This window comes from Astatotilapia calliptera, chromosome 19, assembly GCF_964374335.1.
Source record: "Astatotilapia calliptera chromosome 19, fAstCal68.1, whole genome shotgun sequence".
Lineage (NCBI taxonomy): Eukaryota > Metazoa > Chordata > Actinopteri > Cichliformes > Cichlidae > Astatotilapia > Astatotilapia calliptera.
The window spans coordinates 18,343,060-18,364,532 of record NC_137440.1 but is presented as its reverse complement, the minus strand read 5'-3'; the positions used below and the strand labels follow the sequence as shown (position 1 = coordinate 18,364,532).

General features: G+C 40.3%; 1 protein-coding gene across 1 annotated transcript in view; it reads right to left on the bottom strand.

Annotated features, from left to right (window-relative positions):
• Positions 1-21,473, bottom strand: part of kif6 (kinesin family member 6) — a 76,282-nt gene that overhangs the window by 9,393 nt on the left and 45,416 nt on the right. The window contains exons 14-15 of the mRNA XM_026151361.2: positions 11,357-11,459; positions 7,672-7,727 (exon numbers count right to left, since the gene is read on the bottom strand). Of these exons, the coding sequence (XP_026007146.2) occupies positions 7,672-7,727; positions 11,357-11,459 (159 nt within the window). The remainder of the gene's footprint in view (positions 1-7,671; positions 7,728-11,356; positions 11,460-21,473) is intronic.

The window sequence follows — 21,473 nt, the reverse complement described above, 5'->3', positions numbered from 1 at the left end:
CCAGCAAAAATACCTACGTTTTGATGTATAATTTGTGGAAGTTGAGTGAAAATTGAGCAAGTAGCAAGAAGTTGTTCGGACATGAAGAGAAGACTGCAAAACCTTCAGTGGCACACTGGAAGCCAAGTGCATAGCAACCATAACAACGCATGTATTTTGTGAAAAATCACAATTGTGCAACTGAAAACTTTAAGAGGCATAAAAGTAAAACGGTAAAAGATTTGAAAAAGCTGATTTATACCTGAATAGCCCAATAATTTGAGAACATTTTAAAGTTTGAATGGTTGTTCTACGTGAAAATATGAGGAAGTAGTTAAGTTTCAGAAACAAGCAAATTTTAGCAGAATTGCAGAAGTTTCCCATTCATTTCAATGGGACAAATTAAGCTTAATATTTTAAAAAGTATAATAGTGAAAAATACCAAAAGACATAGCACACATTAGCAGAAATAGCAGAATAGTTTAAAATTTGAACGGTGAAAATCGGCTGAAAATTGCAGAAGTAGTTAAGTGCCAAAAAGTGTACGGAAGTCCCAAGAGGAACTCAATAGTGTGGATGCTTAAAGCATCCACACAATAATTCATATTTACCTTATTTATCTTATAAAGTGCGTGAGTACAGCCCCTCAGTTCATCCTCTGCCTAATATCTATATGATCATCATCATCATCATCATCATATCGAGCCAAGAATAGAAAAAAAAAACTGTGAAACAGTGTTTGGAGGAGTATGAGGCCTCACAGGGATTACTTCTATATACAATGACCTCATAAGTTGAAAAATTTCCCAAGTTTATTATGATTATCTACTATACAGTACTGCAGGAAATAAATCAAAACAGAACAATAGTCAAGATGGTGCTGATTTATAAACTTCCATAGTCCTCTAAATGAAGTCTTCAGTAAGCAAAGAAGCAACAAGAAGGAGGCATTCGGGTGAATGTTGATTCTCGTGGCTATAGTGCAGTCTTTACATATGGGCAAGTCATTTACTGTTGCTGAACTGAAGTGTTTAATTACATTGTTGGAGAAATTGCTAATAAACCGCTTCGGTAGTAGAAGACAGTTGTAAGTAAAGGGACAAAAAATGTCCAGGGATGCTTTTGCCATAAGACGAACACAGGATACAATTTCATGTTTATTTCATGTTTAGATCAGAGCCAGGCTACGAGATAAAAGCAGTGTTGAATGGCAGTATCTTCTGTGGTGTTTCCATTAAAGTCCCACAGGTGTCATTCACTTATAGACGCTGCTGTGCTGCAGCTCTTTGTATAATACAACCCTATCTCAAGTGGAAATCAGAAAATGGGAAATCCAGATGAAGTATGTGGGGGGGAGGAGGGGGGTGGGTTTCTGTAACACCTCACATGACGCCACAAAATGGTTGGATTAGAGCTCTTGCTCGGCTTTCTCCTGTGGAATACTTTAAATCTGTTTGCAAAGTGCCCGTGTAACCAGCTCGTCTTCCAGGACCACTTTTCTGAGGGTTTCAGTAGACAGCAGAGACATGAATGGATGATGTGAAACATTACAAATGAGCAGCCCTGACACAGTGTGCCCATGATGACAGTGTTTTTCCAAATGCCTATGGACTATGAAGCTGGGTTGTGTGTGGATAGCTGAAAATGTAGTTGTACTGAGACGCCCTGTGGCTTCGCGTTGTGGTGAGGTGGGCAGCCTGAAACTTCACTAACAGACACAGCTCTCTCAAACATGACCCACAACCCCTTTCATAATAACATAAAAGGATTAAAAAATATTTATGCCATGACCACGCTATGATGACAGGGTACAAAAAAGGGGCAGGGAGCACGTGAAGGCAACATAAAAAGCACTTTTTTTTTTTTTGGTTGGCTTTTGTGTTCACTCTGATCCGTACATGGTCATGGCCAAAGTATTCTTTAACAGATCTGTTATATTCGCCCGAAGCCCCTGCATGGCCCCACCCTTTTATTTAGCCATAAATTTTCCAAATATCTTCTGTGTAAACTCGTCACACATCTCTCTTAAAGGCTCATGGACTGCACCCAAGCAACGATCTCTTTAAAATGGGTTTGAAAAATAAACTACAAAAACTGCAGTACTTCTAATGTCCACTTGAGGTGGGCTACAAAAGTGAGTACTGTATTGACTCCTATGGTACAAATCAAACTTTAAAGCTGAACTAACCATCTTTGCAGCCTAGAACAAACTTTTTAAAAAAAAACTTACTTGTTTAAATTCTTTTAAGGAATAAAGTTTGTATTATTAGGGACGTAGATTCTAACGCAGCCAGTGTTTTTGACACCTTTCTGAATACTTTTAATGCAGCTGTCGGACAAAAATATGGCTCATTTACAGACAATCCAAGAAATATGTTAAGTATGCTCCAGTTTTAGTTGGTAAAGTTACTGTCTATAGATCCATGTCTTTGTCTCCTGCCTTCCTCCGCTCACCCGGTCACGGCAGATGGCCGTCCCTCCCTGAGCCTGGTTCTGCCGGAGGCGTCTTCCATTAAAAGGGAGTTTTTCCTTCCCTTTATCGCCAAAGCTCTTGCTCATTGGGTGTCATATGATTATTTGGGTTTTGACTGTTTTCTCTGTATTATTATAGGGTCTTACCTTACTACATAAAACACCTTGAGGTGACTGTTGTTGTGATCTGGCGCTATATAAATAGAATTGAATGGAATTGAATTAAACTGAACTGCATGTAGCCATCCAAGCTAACCAGTGTCCCATTCAAACATGGTCACTTCTGGCTCAAACACAAAAAACAAAAACAATCAAAAAACAAGAAAGCAACAGGTAAAAAGCTCCAAAACAACACAATAGGTGACAGCACCACTGCTACATCTAACTTTTATGTACAGTCTGTGCCTGAATCAGACAATCTGATTCAATGATTTTGACCAGGATTAGACAAATAACCTAAACAACTACCGGTAAATACCATACCACACCTACCATAAATGCAGCCAAAGTTTGAGATAGAAAATGTTCAATAGTGACTGTGTGAACTGTGTTTACAGTAAAAGACTGAATACTGGCCAAGGGACAAATATCTCTTATTTCTTCAGGATCTGCAGGGTATCAGTGGGAGGGAGGAGACACCATATACCCAATATGACTCTGGTTTCAAAAGGTTTAATGTACAACAGATTTACTTTTTTACCTGTCCCAGCAATGATCAGAGAAATAAAAAAGAATCAAAACTTTTTGGTCACAAAAGCCAGTTCAAGTCCCAAAACAGACCAAAAAAACAACAACAAAAATCCAGGATATTTGTCAAGTAAAGGTGGGGTGCAGACTTCAGTGCTTCTATTCTCCATCCAGGACAAGATTGTGAGCTCAACACCAAAAACTCTTCCAAACCACACAGGGTTTCCCCCCCACACCACCGTCAGTAGACGTGCTGTCGACTTTAAAGGCTGGTTTCAAGCTACAAGCCTCAATAAATATTTGGTGATTTTTGTGGCCGGGAGGTTGAATGTGATATGCCACATAAATACCAAAGTGAGGTGAGATTTGAGCACCATACTTGCAGCCCAGCTTTCCAGCATCTGACCTATGTGTAGATGAAGAATAATATCCACAAGTAATCTGGTAAATGTTTAAAATTCACAAGACAAATAAAGAACCGCAAGAACACAGGAAGCAAGATTTGTTTCTATTAAACAGAGAGCTGCACTAAACATTCTCCATTTTTGTAGGACAGCTGGGTTCATGCTGCTGTTGACTGAGGCTTTGACCTAAACTATGGACTTTTTATAAACCACTTTAATATACGGCTAATAGCACAGGAATTAATCACAGAAACAGTCAGCGCAGTAAAATGCAGCTCATGTTAACAAAGACTACAATATTTCTCTTCTGGTATTTGTTCTAAAAAGTGTGGCACATCTCCGGCTCCATACTCATTTTTCCTGCATCTGTGGGTCACTTCAGCGAAGGTGAAATCAAAGTGATACCAAAGACGGTGTCACATGCTTGGCCCAAATTCCTCAACAAAGTAAGAAACAACAGAACTGCCCCACCAAAACTGGTGTAAAAACAGGTGTGTGTTTCTAGGAACATTATATAAGAAATCTGGAATTTAGAAATTTTTCTCAGGAATAAATATATAACCAAACCACTTGAATATTCAGAAAGCGCTATTGATTTTGATTTAGGACAACCTCCTGCCTCCACAAACATGCATTTGGAACTGTAGCTGCCTTGTAAAAATACGGCAAAGTATTACTGTGCTGCAGAAAACAGAAACACAAAACTGAGACATAAAACAAAACACAGGAAAACTGAAAGGCATCACCAGAATAACTATGAAGTAAAACAAAGAATGAAAAGACTCAAAGATGTCACAGAAAAGCTTGCAATCTGGTAGAATAAAAGAAATCAATACAGTAATCCAAGAAAAATCCAACAAAAACCAAAACCAACACTCCCGGACTATGACAGCTGGGGTTCTTCTACAGTAAATTCAAATAAATAAGAATGTTCAGAATCTACGTTCTTATACAGTGGTTTTACTGATCTAGGTCAAATCTGCACATACAGTATCTATAGCAGCGTAGCATTGGGAACAGACTAAACAGGATATTCCAGACGTCCATCTCCCTAACAAAATGTTCTGGTTCCTCCAAGAATTTCCCAATCCAGATAACATATATAATTTCTCCCTTTCCAAATTGGGAATGCTCAGAAAACCTCCAAAGAAACAGAAGAGCAATAGCTTTATTCTGAGCTCCATCCTGATGTCCAAACTGTTCACCCTATGTGTAAACCTGCATTCATGAGCTCACTTTCCTGACTACTGCTCAGATCTCAAGTACCGATGATGACTGAAACATAGATTGACAGGTGTATCAAAAGCTTAGCCTTCTGGAGCCATGAAACCACGGTCTCAGACTTTGAGGTACTGATTCTCATTCTCGCCACTTCACACAAATTGCTTTAGTGGGAGCTCAGAATCACATCAGTCTCATACTCCTGCTACAGAAGATGTGCATCTGTGACTTTCTAAATAGAAATCTCTTCTTTCGACCTATGGTTTCAGAATGCGTCTCTGCAGTAGGACTGATCTCTAGAGTCATAGTGAGGCCAAGAAATACAGCATAAACTAGAGACTGATGCTTCCTCTAACCCTCAAGTTGGGTCCTTTAGAAAAAAGCACCTCATATTATCCTAAAAGTTTCCATGTTCTCCTTTAACCATGAGACACAGGTGGTGTAAAGTTTCCGAGCAAACCCTCCAAGATGGCATTAAAACACAGCGAGCCACTCTCCAGCCACTAAAAACACCATCTCTCATCCAGGAAGAATGCAGCTCTGTGCACCTAAAAATGTAATAAGCTTTGACAGCATTGAGATGTTTGACTAAGATGAGGAATGTGGATAAATTAGTAAAAATCCAGTTTTTCCTCGCTTCAGCCTCACTGTGTGGTCTGCAGAACACATTTAAAGAGTTAATAATCTGCATGCTGTCAGGGTTGATTTCTGCATGACATGTGACAGATTCGTCTGTGTCAGCACCTCATGCAGTGAAGGCTAAAGACAAAAAAAATGAATTCAGAGGGTGATAAGTGTACACTGGCATGTGTGGTGCTAACGGGCAAATGCTACTAAACCACTGAGCGTGCTCGGAGGCAGCGCTGATGCCAGGCGTTGGTGTAAACCTATCCATTTCAACGGCATGTGAAATGAGCCACAGACAGAGCAGGGAAATTTATAAATGTAGCTTGCAGTAGTAAACGCAAACCAGATAAAAACACATTTTAACTGCTCTGAGTTTACTGGAAAGTTCAACCAAACATTAATATCATTTAAACTCACTGCCAGCGGCGACAGGACTCGGCTTTTAGTGTTTCTGTAAACAGCAGCAGGTTATGACACAATACTGAGCTTCTAACAAGGCATCTTTTATGATTTCTATATTAAAGTGCACCTTCTCTGCTTTTACTTTTTTTTCTGTATGGAACAGCTCTAGGAGTTTTTAAAATGAAGGTTTTTTTTTTACCTGCACAAAACTGAAATGGAAAAAAAAAAGCAAAAAATAAAGAAACGCAAAAGTAACAAAAGAAAAAAACAAGAGAGATCAGTAATAACTAATAGTTAAATGCAGAGAGGTGTATAAACACATAGTGAGTGAAGAAGAAGAAGACGAAGAAGAAGAAGACGAAGAAGACGAAGAAGAAGACTCAGTGCATCTAGCCAACATCAAGAAACTTATCACTGGAATGTTTTCAGATGTCTGTTGCTATTTAACGTAATTCTTTTAGCTCAGTTCCTCAAAAGGCTCTGCATTCTCAGAGCGTTGTTCTTAATGGAAGCCTCATCTTGTGTCATAGAATGTCGTGTTACATGGAAGTATGACAGACTCCTAGTTCAGCTTGTTTCAGGCAGAGAATGAACTCATAAACCAAGTTTACAATACATAAGAATTATTTTGAATTATGACTCAATTAGAATCCAGAAATAAAAATATTTACTTGGAAATATGAAACAAAGTGCAAATGAGACAGTCTCTGTCTAATCTTCACTTTGGGTCACTTGTGGGCATTTAGAAGACACACATTGTGTAGTGAATATAGTCCCAGACTAACAACATAAGGCTTAGAACCACTAAGCTTTGGCCTAAGCCAATGCCAAGTTTACCCGTTATGGATATCACACAGAACAGCACAAGAGTGACAGCCAAGTAAAAAGCACAGGTTGGAATCTTCAGTAACCGGAAATCCAAATGTGGAAATCTTCAGGCTGTTTCAAATGTATTAATATGGAACTTGTTAAAATAACTGACCAAAATAACTAAATTGGGAAATATTCAAAAGTAAAGACACAAGACAACAAATCCAAGAAAAATAAAACTGCATTATTGTCGCCTATTGTCAGAAAGAAACAGGTGAAGTAAAATATGAAACTAGTTAAATATTAAATATCAATCAAGCTGAGGACGTTATGTTGCCATAGTAACAACAGAAGCTTCCCAACATCAAATCAACGCCCTTTCAGCTTCTTCCTATACAGTGGTATAAAAAGTCTTTGTCCCCTTCCTTATTTCCTATTTTTTTTTATATTTGTCACACTTAAATGTTTCAGATCATGAAACTAATTTTACTATTAGACAAAGATAACTTGAGTAAACACAAAATGCAGTTTCTAAATAAAGGTGTTTCTTATTAAGGGGGAAAAATCCAAACCTACATGTGAGGAGCAGGGGCAAGCACTGTTTTTACACCACTGTATCTCCGAACACACAGAAAAAGAAAAACCTTTTGAAACATATAGCGAAAGGCTGTTGCTATCGCAGCATGAACCTCCAAACTGCTCGCTCTTTGGTCTTAGCTTGCTTCATGCTATGTTAGCTCTTCTGCTGCTGATGTGTGGTAAAGTAAACACAGAAGAACACACCACAGAACTCAATGGAGCGTCTTATCAACTGTATCTCAGTTTCCATTAGGATGATCAAGTCCTTTTGCACTGCTTCCCAGCAATTTGCTCTCCGATGTGTGCCTTTCTCTTGTTTTGTATATATCCCTCTCTTCTGTTTGCTATTAATTCCTGATGATGTCTTTACTATTTATATCTTTCTTTTGAATAGAGGGCTCTATTCTATTCTATGACAGAAGACTGCGCACCTGAACATTACGCAGCTCTTGAGTGCAATGTGTTTTTCAAAAAGAATGAGAAAACTTACCGATTCTGTTTCTGGCTTCATTCAGTTCCTCTCCAAGTTTCCGGGCCTCTGCTGATCTGTTCAAAAGAATCAAAGAATTAAAAGCAAAGTTCACCCCCAAAATCACATTTACATATGCTTCCTCTGGCCTGTTGTGCTGTTTATACATCTGGATTGTGGAAATGTCTGGCATCTCTTAAGGATAGAAAATCCACTGAAAAACAATACAACAATAATGTGTCTTTACTAGAGATGGACCGATCCGATATTACGTATCGGTCCGATACTGACGTAAATTACTGGATCGGATATCGGAGAGAAATAAAAAATGTAACCCGATCCATTAAATATCAATAAAGCACCTCACAAAACTTGCGACACAGCGTAACTCGGCCCATAACCATAGCACGGAGCAGTGTGCTCATGTGATAGAGCGGTTGTGTGTATTTGGAGCCTCCTACCAAACCGGCATTTCATCTCCGAGGAAGTGATCCCAGAGAGAAGTAAAGCAAGTGTGTAAGTTAATATCTGAATGTTTGTAAAGCATTCCCACGTTAAGCTTAACAACCAATATATGGAGCGACTGCCTCTTCTCTCTCCCTCCCTCTCCTGTTGCTACTTCAGTCATGAAACTGATTAATGATCAGCTGATCGGCTTTTCTGTCCAAGTCCGTCTCTCTTCTTTGTTTTTGGCCCACTTTGCGCCAGAAAGAGGAAACCAGTGGCTGAACATCAGCAGAATGTTTAACCTTGATAAGCTGTTGTTAGAATTTATTTAATATTACTTTCTGGACCAGGATCTTTTTCTACGCAGCTGACGGCTGGTAACTGTGCAGGGGCGGATCTAGCAAAGTTTAGCCAGGGGGGCCGATAGGGCAGGGAAATGGGGGGCACAAAGACATACTTTTCTTTCTTATTCTCATTTAAAATGTCTAGCTTTTAATAAATAATTATCTGAATCTTACACCCAAAGTTTTAATCTGATGTAAAATGTATAGAAGTCCATTACTGTATATACAGGGAGTGCAGAATTATTAGGCAAATGAGTATTTTGTCCACATCATCCTCTTCATGCATGTTGTCTTACTCCAAGCTGTATAGGCTCGAAAGCCTACTACCAATTAAGCATATTAGGTGATGTGCATCTCTGTAATGAGAAGGGGTGTGGTCTAATGACATCAACACCCTATATCAGGTGTGCATAATTATTAGGCAACGTCCTTTCCTTTGGCAAAATGGGTCAAAAGAAGGACTTGACAGGCTCAGAAAAGTCAAAAATAGTGAGATATCTTGCAGAGGGATGCAGCAGTCTCAAAATTGCAAAGCTTCTGAAGCGTGATCATCGAACAATCAAGCGTTTCATTCAAAATAGTCAACAGGGTCTCAAGAAGCGTGTGGAAAAACCAAGGCGCAAAATAACTGCCCATGAACTGAGAAAAGTCAAGCGTGCAGCTGCCAAGCTGCCACTTGCCACCAGTTTGGCCATATTTCAGAGCTGCAACATCACTGGAGTGCCCAAAAGCACAAGGTGTGCAATACTCAGAGACATGGCCAAGGTAAGAAAGGCTGAAAGACGACCACCACTGAACAAGACACACAAGCTGAAACGTCAAGACTGGGCCAAGAAATATCTCAAGACTGATTTTTCTAAGGTTTTATGGACTGATGAAATGAGAGTGAGTCTTGATGGGCCAGATGGATGGGCCCGTGGCTGGATTGGTAAAGGGCAGAGAGCTCCAGTCCGACTCAGACGCCAGCAAGATGGAGGTGGAGTACTGGTTTGGGCTGGTATCATCAAAGATGAGCTTGTGGGGCCTTTTCGGGTTGAGGATGGAGTCAAGCTCAACTCCCAGTCCTACTGCCAGTTTCTGGAAGACACCTTCTTCAAGCAGTGGTACAGGAAGAAGTCTGCATCCTTCAAGAAAAACATGATTTTCATGCAGGACAATGCTCCATCACACGCGTCCAAGTACTCCACAGCGTGGCTGGCAAGAAAGGGTATAAAAGAAGAAAAACTAATGACATGGCCACCTTGTTCACCTGATCTGAACCCCATTGAGAACCTGTGGTCCATCATCAAATGTGAGATTTACAAGGAGGGAAAACAGTACACCTCTCTGAACAGTGTCTGGGAGGCTGTGGTTGCTGCTGCACGCAATGTTGATGGTGAACAGATCAAAACACTGACAGAATCCATGGATGGCAGGCTTTTGAGTGTCCTTGCAAAGAAAGGTGGCTATATTGGTCGCTGATTTGTTTTTGTTTTGTTTTTGAATGTCAGAAATGTATATTTGTGAATGTGGAGATGTTATATTGGTTTCACTGGTAAAAATAAATAATTGAAATGGGTATATATTTGTTTTTTGTTAAGTTGCCTAATAATTATGCACAGTAATAGTCACCTGCACACACAGATATCCCCCTAAAATAGCTAAAAGTAAAAACTACTTCCAAAAACATTCAGCTTTGATATTAAGTTTTTGGGTTCATTGAGAACATGGTTGTTCTTCAATAATAAAATTATTCCTCAAAAATACAACTTGCCTAATAATTCTGCACTCCCTGTTAGGGATGGGTATCGTTTAGGTTTTATCTGATACCGGTGCCAAATCGGTACTTTTGAAATGGTGCCGGTGCTCAAACGGTGCTCAAACCGGTGCTTAAAGAATGGCGAACACAAAATTGGTCCAAAAACCTCTCATATTCAGCTGGTTTTTTGTAAAAAGATAACAAAGTTAGCCTTTTCTGCAGCTATGGGGCATATATGGTATCACTCTTGGCTGGAAGCAGTGCTTAAACAATGTAAAAAACACAAACTTTGTCCAAAAACCTCTCATGTTTAGCTGTTTCCCTCTTTTTCTTTGGTCATTTTAGCCTTTTTGGCCAGGGTGAAGGGAGTATCTGCCATCAAACAAGAAGACAGCCGCATGTAGCTATGATGATGTTTGCTAGTTCACCTTACATGCATTAATGTAATAACGTGGTTAGCCTACTCAACGTAAATTACACACGAACAACATTAAGCTACTCACGCAGAGAAGAACGGCTGCTGCAGCCATCAAATACGGCGCATTTCTCGGCTTTTAAAAAAAAAACCCCGCTATGCGTCGCCAGGTGTTTCATCGGATTCGAGGTGTTATCTCCTTTGACAGTATCACAGTATCAGCTTAAAGCACTTGTTGCAGGCTGCTGAGTTTGCATATTTTGCTGTGAAGTACAGCCAGACTTTTGACCGCTTCGCCTTTGGGCATTTTTAATCTGTAGCTCTGCATAAAAGAACGTACGTACCTGGCCCCGCCTACTATCCTCGGAAACGTAAAATGATTGGCTAGAAGTGTATCACAGCTCAGGAAAAAAAAGCACCGAAATAAAGCACCGAAATGTGCGCTGCTTTTCGGTCTGGTTACTACCGTTTATGTCAGAACACCGGTACCCATCCCTACTCCCTGTATATGTAATTTGAATTTTACTCAAAACTATTGCTCCGTGTTTATGAGGGCAAAGAATCATTTTCCTGAGTGAACGTGACTTTGTTAACCACATTCATGTGACCACTCAGACTGATTCCTGGTGTTAGAGAAAGAGGTGCCCGAGAAGAAAACGATATCCTTGAAATGCTGAACTTTGTGGTACTGCTTATACGTTGAAGTAGTCTGCCTTAATTTGGGCATTATCAGGATAATATTTTGTTCTACTAGTCATTAACCTCTGTTTCAGCAGACTCTTGTTGTCTTCAATGGTTAGGTGGTCTTCATGGTCTCTTATGAAGATCTCAAAGGCCTCTTGTTTTCCCATTGACAGCTTGGGGCCTGAAAGAGAGAGAATAAAAATCAGCACTGAGATGCACAGTGTGCTTTATTTTATGAATCAGAAACACTGTGTATATCAGCAGCTCCACGGTAAAAAACATCATCTAACTTGAGCACTCATGCCAGGTCCTGCTGTGCAAATAATAATGGATAATAATGGATTGTATTTATATAGCGCTTTTGAAGGCACCCAAAGCGCTTTACAATACCACTATTCATTCACTCTCTCATTCACACAAATGTGAACATGTTCCCACATTCACCGGTACTCTACTCCAGTCTGGGAGCCAGATGTGCGCTACAGAGCTCTACTGATATGGCTGATTATCGCGGCATTTGATGATTAGCGAGAACATAAACACAAATATAAACAGCAGTTCTGAACATGTCAAGATTACATAGCGGATATACCCCACCCCTCGCTGCTCAACCTCAGCAGTGCATCGCACATCAGGAAACATGATGTTGAACTTCCTGCTCACTGCTCAAGTTTTTATTAAAGCTGTACACATCTGCTTTAAATACTGCACTTCCACCAAGGGGATAAAACACAACACAGCAGAGAGCGTTGATTTGGTCTCCTTCTGAAAATGCGATTGAATTAGAAAGGCTGGATTGCAAATTTTATTCTCAGGAAGGTTCCTAAAGGAGTGAAATGACCCAGAAGCATCTGTGTGGTAACCATTATGCACCATCTCTGTGTCCAAATGCACCTGGAGTCTAACTACAAAGCTATGGTTAGACTAATATAAACACATTAGCAAAGGAAGGATGTTTATTTGTAGGTTAAATAGTTCTGAATAAAAGTTCTTGTTGAGATTCCTGATGGGCAGAGGCAATTGTCATCATATGGCAGAAAGAAGACACCAAAATCGGACCAAACTCGACCTAAGAAAATCCTTGAGAAGAGCCCATCCACAAGATAACGTTAATATGTCACTGCATGGTTTGGATTACTTGGGGAAAGGGGAAAGGATCAGTTGACAAAGAGCGAGCGAGTGAATTCGACAAAGTCGAAAGCTGACGGCAGCTCGCGGCCCTTGCTGTCGAGGTAGGGCTTCATGTGTGACAGACAGTAGTCTGCCTGCTCTTTAGTCAGGTTCTGGTAGAGCTCCTCTTTAGTGACGTTCACATCCTGACCTTAAATACTGACACTGCAATCTTAGTCAGTCAACTGTGATTTTTTTCTGTTGCCTCCTTAAATAACACAATGAGATCAGTACAGATTATATTGGTATTAGAGAAAAATCTTACAATTAGCGCACTGTTATTTTTCATGCTATTACATGATAATAAATCTGTTGTAAAAACTTTATTTCTCTTAGTTTAACACAAAATGCTAAACTTGTATGTAGACATTAAATGACTGGGAGCTATTTATTATTTATAAGTGCTGCATGTATCATGGTGACTGGAATTCACTCTATTTTTTTTCTGTTTTATTAAGAAGGCGAAAAACAAGTTGTTGTTTTCCTCTCTGTTACCAACTGTTTTCCAACTGTTCCTTGGAAAATCCAAAATGCCACCATGATTTCCAATAATCCCTGCACCCCCCGTTAAATCTGTGGACTTATCCATTCTAACCAAAGACATTCGTACACAGGACACTAACTCATGTGAGATTAATCGTGGGACAGTTAGGAATGCTGTTTCTTTATTTTTGGAAAGTCCTGATTAAAACCAACTTAGACGTGCGCTACAAGAGCCAAACTCTACAAATCAGCATGAGGGGATCTTGAGGGGAAATGCACTCCGGTCGACTCTTGTAAAAAAGCAGCATTCCAGGAATATCTAAGGGTGATATAACATCATATTATGTTGTGCTCACAGAATTTGTGGGGTAATGAGATCACACGGTCCTCAGGCCAACTTTCCTCATTTTTCTTTTCCGTGCTCCAAGTGCAGACAAACCACAGAGGTTTGAATGTGTTGTGACTGTTGTTGCTGCTTCAACAAATTTTAGAGGTGAAATGCCAGCAAAGAGAAGAAGCTAGGAGCTTTCACAATTATTTTTGGGTGAATTTTATGTTCCTACTGCACTTTCTCACTCACTGAGGTGTCTCCATTTGGTCCAGATCACAGAAACGTGTGGACGGCCTGCTAGAATCATCAGCGTCTCATTACAAGCTAGCCGGATTTACGTTAAGATCTAACTCTCACTTAAGACTCGTCTCATTTCTGGTTAATTCAATTCTTTAACAGTCTGAGCCACAACAGGAACACCTTGTCTTTCTATCAGCGCTCTATGAAAAGAACAGGAAGGAGACACTGTACATCTGTACCTTCATAAGACTCTAAACACTCCTATTAGTCCTGTTTTCATTGTACAGCAAACGCAGCAGAAATCCAGCTCTATGACGTAATGTGCGCAGAGTGCTTCTACAGAGACAGTGGTAATCAGAAAACCCTTCCTAATGTCCAGGTTCTATTATGTGTTGGCTGAGCTAGGAGGCCAAGAACAGAAGGAAAAAACAGAGTCTGACAGTATGGCTTTCAATCATCACAAATGGTTTCCATGGAAAGTTCATCATCATTATATTTACAGTGCATCTTCAGGGGACAGTGATTTTTATCCAGCGACTGCAGCAGCAGGACCCAAAGATTAGACCTAATTGAAATGTACATAAACAGTCAGCGACCCTCTGAGCATGCGGACATGATAAGTGTAGCGCATTTGTTTTAAATTAAGACAGAATAAAGAACAATGATCTAATGTGCATATAGTTTGAGTCTCCAAGTGGGTCATGGAAACCAGCCGCTGCAGATGAGAAACATATGATATCTGCTCTATTGTTAAAGAACTGCGTCAACTGTGTGTCCCTCTGGTATTCTGCTCATTCTGTGTATTTCATAAAAAATGTATTTAGAGCACACATAAGAAGACGCACAAGGACAGCTGTATTTTTCTTATCCTTTTTTCTCAATGCGTTACTTTTAAATCTATGGGTCTAAAAATTCAATAGTTAGGTACTGATTTACTACTGTGGCATATTAAATAAAGGTAACAACAGAAATAGTAAGGTTATTGGAAAGAGTGCTAAAGTGCTTTGCAAAGAATAAGAACATATATAATAAATAAATACAAAGGAAAAAAACAGATACTATAAATAAATAAAGCTATACAAAAAGTTAACTGTCAGCTAATAATAAAATTCAAAAATCCTAAAATATTCTAAAGATGGAAAATAAATAAATAAATAAATAAACAAACTGGGAAAAGGAGGTTTCTAAAAGATATATATTTAAAGGCACAGGCAAAAGTAGGAATAAATCCGACATTTTCTGATATGAAAATTGTAACTATTAGGAAGAAAACCTGTGAAATGAATAATAATAATAATGATAATAAAAAATACACAGATGAAGGGAGGCAACATTCTGAAAAACAAAAGGATGAGATATGTAAGATTAGACTTCAATTTACATGAAAAAATTGGACATTTAGAAAAATGAAAGCCAAAATAAATAAAGATAAAAAGCTGAAATTCTAATCCACCAGCCTCTGTAAAACTGCTGTTTTACTGCATGAAACTGCAGAAACAACAGATGTTGCACAAAGCTCGTCTAATTCAGTGTGTAATTATGTTCTGAATCCACCCATTTTATGACAGTGTCTCTTTAAAGCTTGAAATTAGAGTTAGAGCTACAGTTATCAGGATTCCCTTAGTGAATTTGACTGCAAAGTGTAATCTTTTTTTGTATATTTTTTTCTAGATAATCTACAAAATATTGTGCATTTTCCCTCAAAAATCTAATCTCAGAGTTTGAGAGTTTTTCTCAGAAATGGTCTCTTTTTAAACAGAGAATAAAGAATGGACCTCATAAATCTTTGTAGAAATGCAGCATGAACACCAAAGTCTAAAAAAACCAAATAAATAAATATTGACCCCACCTGTGCTCCACATAAAAAGCATTACAACTGTAGGAAATGTCTTCTCTGATTCTCCTGTAAGTACTCAGTGTGGTCTTGTGCTTCCCAAAGTTACAGAGTCTCCCTGGACAGCATCAGGCTGAAAGAGTCAGGAATTTCTCATGAAGTGTGAGAAAATTGGTTGAACATTCCTGAGTGGACGTGTAACTACTGCAGGATCTGGAGATTTCTGGGGGTGTGCAACTTTCCCCACAACAGAGTGGACAGTACTAATACTGTTGGCAAAATTAAAAAATGTAGTCATTATATAGTCTGGTTTAAGAATGAAGTCATCTACAAACACCATCTCAGTCTGTGACTCCACAGCAATGCTAAATCAGTCTTGGTCAGCATGCCGTCCACCATTGTTATAATCCTCCAGCCTGGAAAAGGGCACACATTTTATTTTCTTGAGGCAAGAATGCTGCAGCCTCCTTATTTCTGATGTAAACCAGAAGTGCCTCTTTCTTCTACAAAGAGTACAAAATGCTACAAAGTTGCTTAGGTCGTCACCGATGATGACTCAGACGTATGTAGCACCATACCTCTGAGTCTTTATGTAGCACCAAATCACAACAACAGTTGCCTCAAGACACTTTATATAGTAACGTAAAGACCCGACAATAATACAAAGAAAACAGAGAAAACCCCAACAATCACATGCCCCCCTATGAGCAGGCGCTTTGATGACAGTGGGAAGGAAAAACCTTCCTTTAAACAGGAAGAAAACTCCTGCAAAACCAAGCTCAGGCAGGGGCGGCCATGGGCTGCGACCGATTGGGGATGAGTGGATGAAGACAAGACAAAGACATGCTGTGGCAAAGAGCCAGAAATTATTAAAAACTGCAACAACATAACTGCAAAAGGAACAAAAGAAAAAACAAGAGAGATTAATAATAACTAATAATTAAATGAAGAGTGGTGTATAAACACATAGTGACTGAAAAAGGTGACTGTAGAAAAAATACTCCATGCATTTACAAGGGGTCAACCACAGTGGTTGATCCCTCCAACGTTGCTTTGTGGAGAAAAGAAGATACTTCGAGAAGGAAAGCCATTTCTGCAGCACTCCACCAATCAGGCTTGGATGGTAGAGTGGCCAGATGGAAGCCACCCCCCACTAAAACTTTGTCAAACTGTGACAACCGACATGTAGTTTGCCAAAAGGCACCCTAAAGACTCTCAGACCATAAGAAACCACATTGTCTGACCTTATGAAACAAAGACTGAACTCTTGGGGCTGAATACAAAGCGTCATATCTGGAGGAAACCAGGCACCACTCATCACCTGGCCAATACTATCCCTACACTGAACATGGTGGTGGCACCATCAAGCTGTGGGGATGTTTTGTTTTTGTTTTTTTTTTCGAGGGAAAGATGAATACAGCAATGTACAGACATCCCTAGCACACAGTCAAGATAAAAAAGGAGTGACTTTGGGACCCGTCTGTGAATGTTCTTGAGTGGCTCAGCCAGAGACCAGACTGAACAGCTCTGGAGAGATCAGAAAATATCTGAGCACCGATGGAGCCTGAGAGTTCCCAAAAACAGGTGTGCCAAGCTTGTAGCATCATACTCAAAAAGACTTGAGGTTGTAATTGTTGCCAAAACTGCTTGAACAAAGTGTTGAGCAAAGGCTGTGAATACTTATGCACAATAAGTATGCGAACCTCAAGAAAACACTTTGTCACTGTGGGTATTGTTTGCAGAATTCTGATGTGAAAATTTGAATAGAACTGATTTTGGAGGCTTTAACATGACAGCTGTGGATCAGCTGTAGTTGCAATGATCTATGTTAATTAAATTTATTTTCACAGCTGTTAATATACCTGGATGGACTGCCCAAGTAAAACTAAGAGGAACCAGAATCCATGGAAGTTCATGTCTCACAAGAGAGAAAGAAAGAAATAAAATGGCCTTTTGAGGCCGAATGAAAACAAATCTTCTGCTGTGACAGCCCATATAATAATGTTAACTGCATATCAGATAATCTAATACATATGGAACATCATTTATCAGTGATTTTAAAAACCCCTGTTCATGGTCTTTGTTACTTCTATAGTCCTTTATGGACAGACTTGAAGTGTGTATTTTGTTTTCAAACAGGCTCTTCTGGTCTTATTACTGCACTGGGCACCATGACACAAAAATGTCAGAGAGGATGAGAGAGCTGTGGTTAGCAGAGACAAGAGCGCAGGCTTGGTTTGATGAGTTTCTGGCTCATACCGAGCCTGATGGCTATGACCAAGCTTGTTACAAAGGCTCAAGTTCATCATCACTCGAGGCTCCACTTAACCAAAATTAAGCAGGAAAAGCCAAATAAATGCCGCCTTTGGCTGGAGAGCTCATCCAAAAGCTTAACTTGCTTAACCTCAGCATTCCCCTTACATTTAAACCAAGTTTATGTCTAAAGAAGTTCAGCTGCAGCTGAAGTTTCTACTTCTAAAGCTGCCACCTTTGGGTCATTGTTATCATGTATCTTTAAACTTTTAGTGTCACGATCTGCAGACAGGCCGTGCGGTGGTGTGTGTGATGGACCCAGGTGCATACACAAGTGAGTAGACGGGAGTGGACTTAACAGAAAGCGAGCCTTTATTATGGCTGAAGACAAAGTGCACAAACAAAGCAGGGATGGTGTGACTAGACTATAACTAAACTGGGAAAACCAATACTGCGACAAACTAAGAAAACTCAGACTATGATGATCACTGCAAGGACTGACCGGGAAAACATGGAGGTGAGAACACAGACGACGCGACACAGACTGTATGAAACACAGAGACTAAATACACATGAGGGAAGATCAGGGGAAGTGGATGCACACGGGGAACACAGGTGACACTGATAATCATAACAAGACACGGCAGGAGTGAACGTAACACTGATGGGAGATGGGCAAAGTAAAGCAGGAAGTACACAGAGGTTCAAACAGGAGGAGAGAGAGCACGGGGAGAACGCAGACATAACGGGCTGGGGAAAACATAGAATAAAGCACAAAGAGAGACGAGGGCTCATAAATACACAGAGGGGCACACAGGGGGTAAGAGTCACGAAGGGAAAACACATAAGGAACAACGTAACAGATCAACCCAGGAAGCATGGCCTAAATAAAGAACAAAATACAAAAATACATGAAAACTAAGAATACTGGGCCCACATGGCCCAGGACCATGACATTTAGTTCATAAAGGCTGTCAACCACGCTTAGGCTGCCAGTTAAGTAAAACAGTATGGTTCTTTATTATGTACACATTTGCCAAAACGAAAGAGTAAATATCCTCTGGCATATTTACTTATGTATTTATGCATACATTTTTGGATTTGAATTGAGAACTACAAACAAATTACGTATTTGGCATTCATAGACAGGATCTCAGGGCACACTCAGAGTAAGGAGGGTGTTGGTTTTAAGAATCTAATGCAGTCCTTTTGCCTTTCTGAATATGACTGTTAGAACGCACAGTTACAGTGGGGCAAAAAAGTATTTAGTCAGCCACCGATTGTGCAAGTTCCCCCACTTAAAATGATGACAGAGGTCAGTAATTTGCACCAGAGGTACACTTCAACTGTGAGAGACAGAATGTGAAAAAAAAAATCCATGAATTCACATGGTAGGATTTGAAAAGAATTTATTCGTAAATCAGGGTGGAAAATAAGTATTTGGTCACCTCAAACATGGAAAATCTCTGGCTCTCACAGACCTGTAACGTCTTCTGTAAGAAGCTTTTCTGTCCCCCACTCGTTACCTGTATGAATGGCACCTGTTTGAACTCATCATCTGTATAAAAGACACCTGTCCACAGCCTCAAACAGTCAGACTCCAAACTCCGCCATGGCCAAGACCAAAGAGCTTTCGAAGGACACCAGGAAAAGTATTGTAGACCTGCACCAGACTGGGAAGAGTGAATCTACAATAGGCAAGCAGCTTGGTGTGAAAAAATCAACTGTGGGAGCAATCATCAGAAAATGGAAGACATACAACACCACTGATAATCTCCCACGATCTGGGGCTCCACGCAAGATCTCATCCCGTGGGGTCAAAATGATCATGAGAACGGTGAGCAAAGATCCCAGAACCACACGGGGGGACCTGGTGAATGACCTGCAGAGAGCTGGGACCAAAGTAACAAAGGTCACCATCAGTAACACACTACAACGGCAGGGAATCAAATCCCGCAGTGCCAGACGTGTTCCGCTGCTGAAGCCAGTGCATGTCCAGGCCCGTCTGAAGTTTGCCAGAGAGCACATGGATGATACAGCAGAGGATTGGGAGAATGTCATGTGGACAGATGAAACCAAAGTAGAACTTTTTGGTATAAACTCAACTCGTCGTGTTTGGAGGAAGAAGAATACTGAGTTGCATCCCAAGAACACCATACCTACTGTGAAGCATGGGGGTGGAAACATCATGCTATGGGGCTGTTTTTCTGCCAAGGGGACAGGACGACTGATCCGTGTTAAGGACAGAATGAATGGGGCCATGTATCGTGAGATTTTGAGCCAAAACCTCCTTCCATCAGTGAGAACTTTGAAGATGAAACGAGGCTGGGTCTTCCAACATGACAATGATCCAAAACACACCGCCCGGGCAACAAAGGAGTGGCTCCGTAAGAAGCATTTGAAAGTCCTGGAGTGGCCTAGCCAGTCTCCAGAAAATCTGTGGCGGGAGTTGAAAGTCCGTGTTGCTCGGCGACAGCCCCAAAACATCACTGCTCTCGAGAAGATCTGCATGGAGGAATGGGCCAAAATACCAGCTACTGTGTGTGCAAACCTGGTAAAGACCTATAGTAAACGTTTGACCTCTGTTATTGCCAACAAAGGTTATGTTACAAAGTATTGAGTTGTATTTTTGTTATTGACCAAATACTTATTTTCCACCCTGATTTACGAATAAATTCTTTACAAATCCTACCATGTGGATTCATGGATTTTTTTTCACATTCTGTCTCTCACAGTTGAAGTGTACCTCTGGTGCAAATTACTGACCTCTGTCATCATTTTAGGTGGGGGAACTTGCACAATCGGTGGCTGACTAAATACTTTTTTGCCCCACTGTAAAGCTGACAATGAGGTGACAGAACATAGTTAGCACCATCAATGGGAGACCATGATTCTCATCCAAAAACAGGAATGGACAGCTGCCTCTGCACTAGAGGAGAGTTGTTGCCAAAGAACTTGAGTATCGTGAGATAATTACTGATACATACACGTTCATCTTATCAGGATATCTCCTAGTCGTCTAACTTTGGATGGTCAGTTGGGAGGAGACCCAGACTAAAGAGATTATACAAGATGTGATCAAAAAATTCTTGGATAGATCTATTTAAAAAAAAATCTAGATTTCAAGATCATCTCTTTGTTCAATTCTGGACAGTATGGCTGCTCACTCTGCAAATGTTCACTCATACTTGTGCCTGTGCAGTGTGTGCTGGATCTCTTCTGGATCTACACAGAAGTATAGAAAGTTGTAGGTAGGCAAATTTGGCAAGTGGTTCAGGGGTGCCTGTGAAGATTGTGTTAGTGTAGTTAAAAAAAGCCTTTCTCAATGTGTTTTGTACAAGCATTTGATGGCAAGCACCACTCTTCGATGTCGGTTGACAACCTCACCCTGAAAGACAGTTTTATAGTGCACAACACGCATGCTTCTTTTCTCGCTGCTCAGCTGAGTCACTGGTTTCAGAATTGGAAACGGCTTGTTTGTAGCAAGAGCTCCTATCACCGTCATCCGTGGGTGTTGTTTGTTAATGTGCGTACCATGCTTGACTTTGAGAACCGTGGGCGCAGAATACAAATATTCAAATCGGGACTTCCTGGATGAGATCTGGGCAAGCAAGAGACAGCGATCTTGAAAAGGAGATTAAACATATTTTAATCAGGTAATCATGAAGCTCATCTGGCTTGGCAGCTTCTCGTGATACTGAGGATGAACTGGATGTAGAAAACTGCGAGCAGGACTTCTGGAATAACCCTTTTTGGCCTGCTTCACAAAGGCACAGACATTCTGTCTCTAAATTAAGTGGATGCTTTCTCAAAAGTTGTCAGTCTAGGTTTAGTGTCCTGGTCACATCTGCATAGCGTCTCTTGTATTTACATTGCAGAAGTCT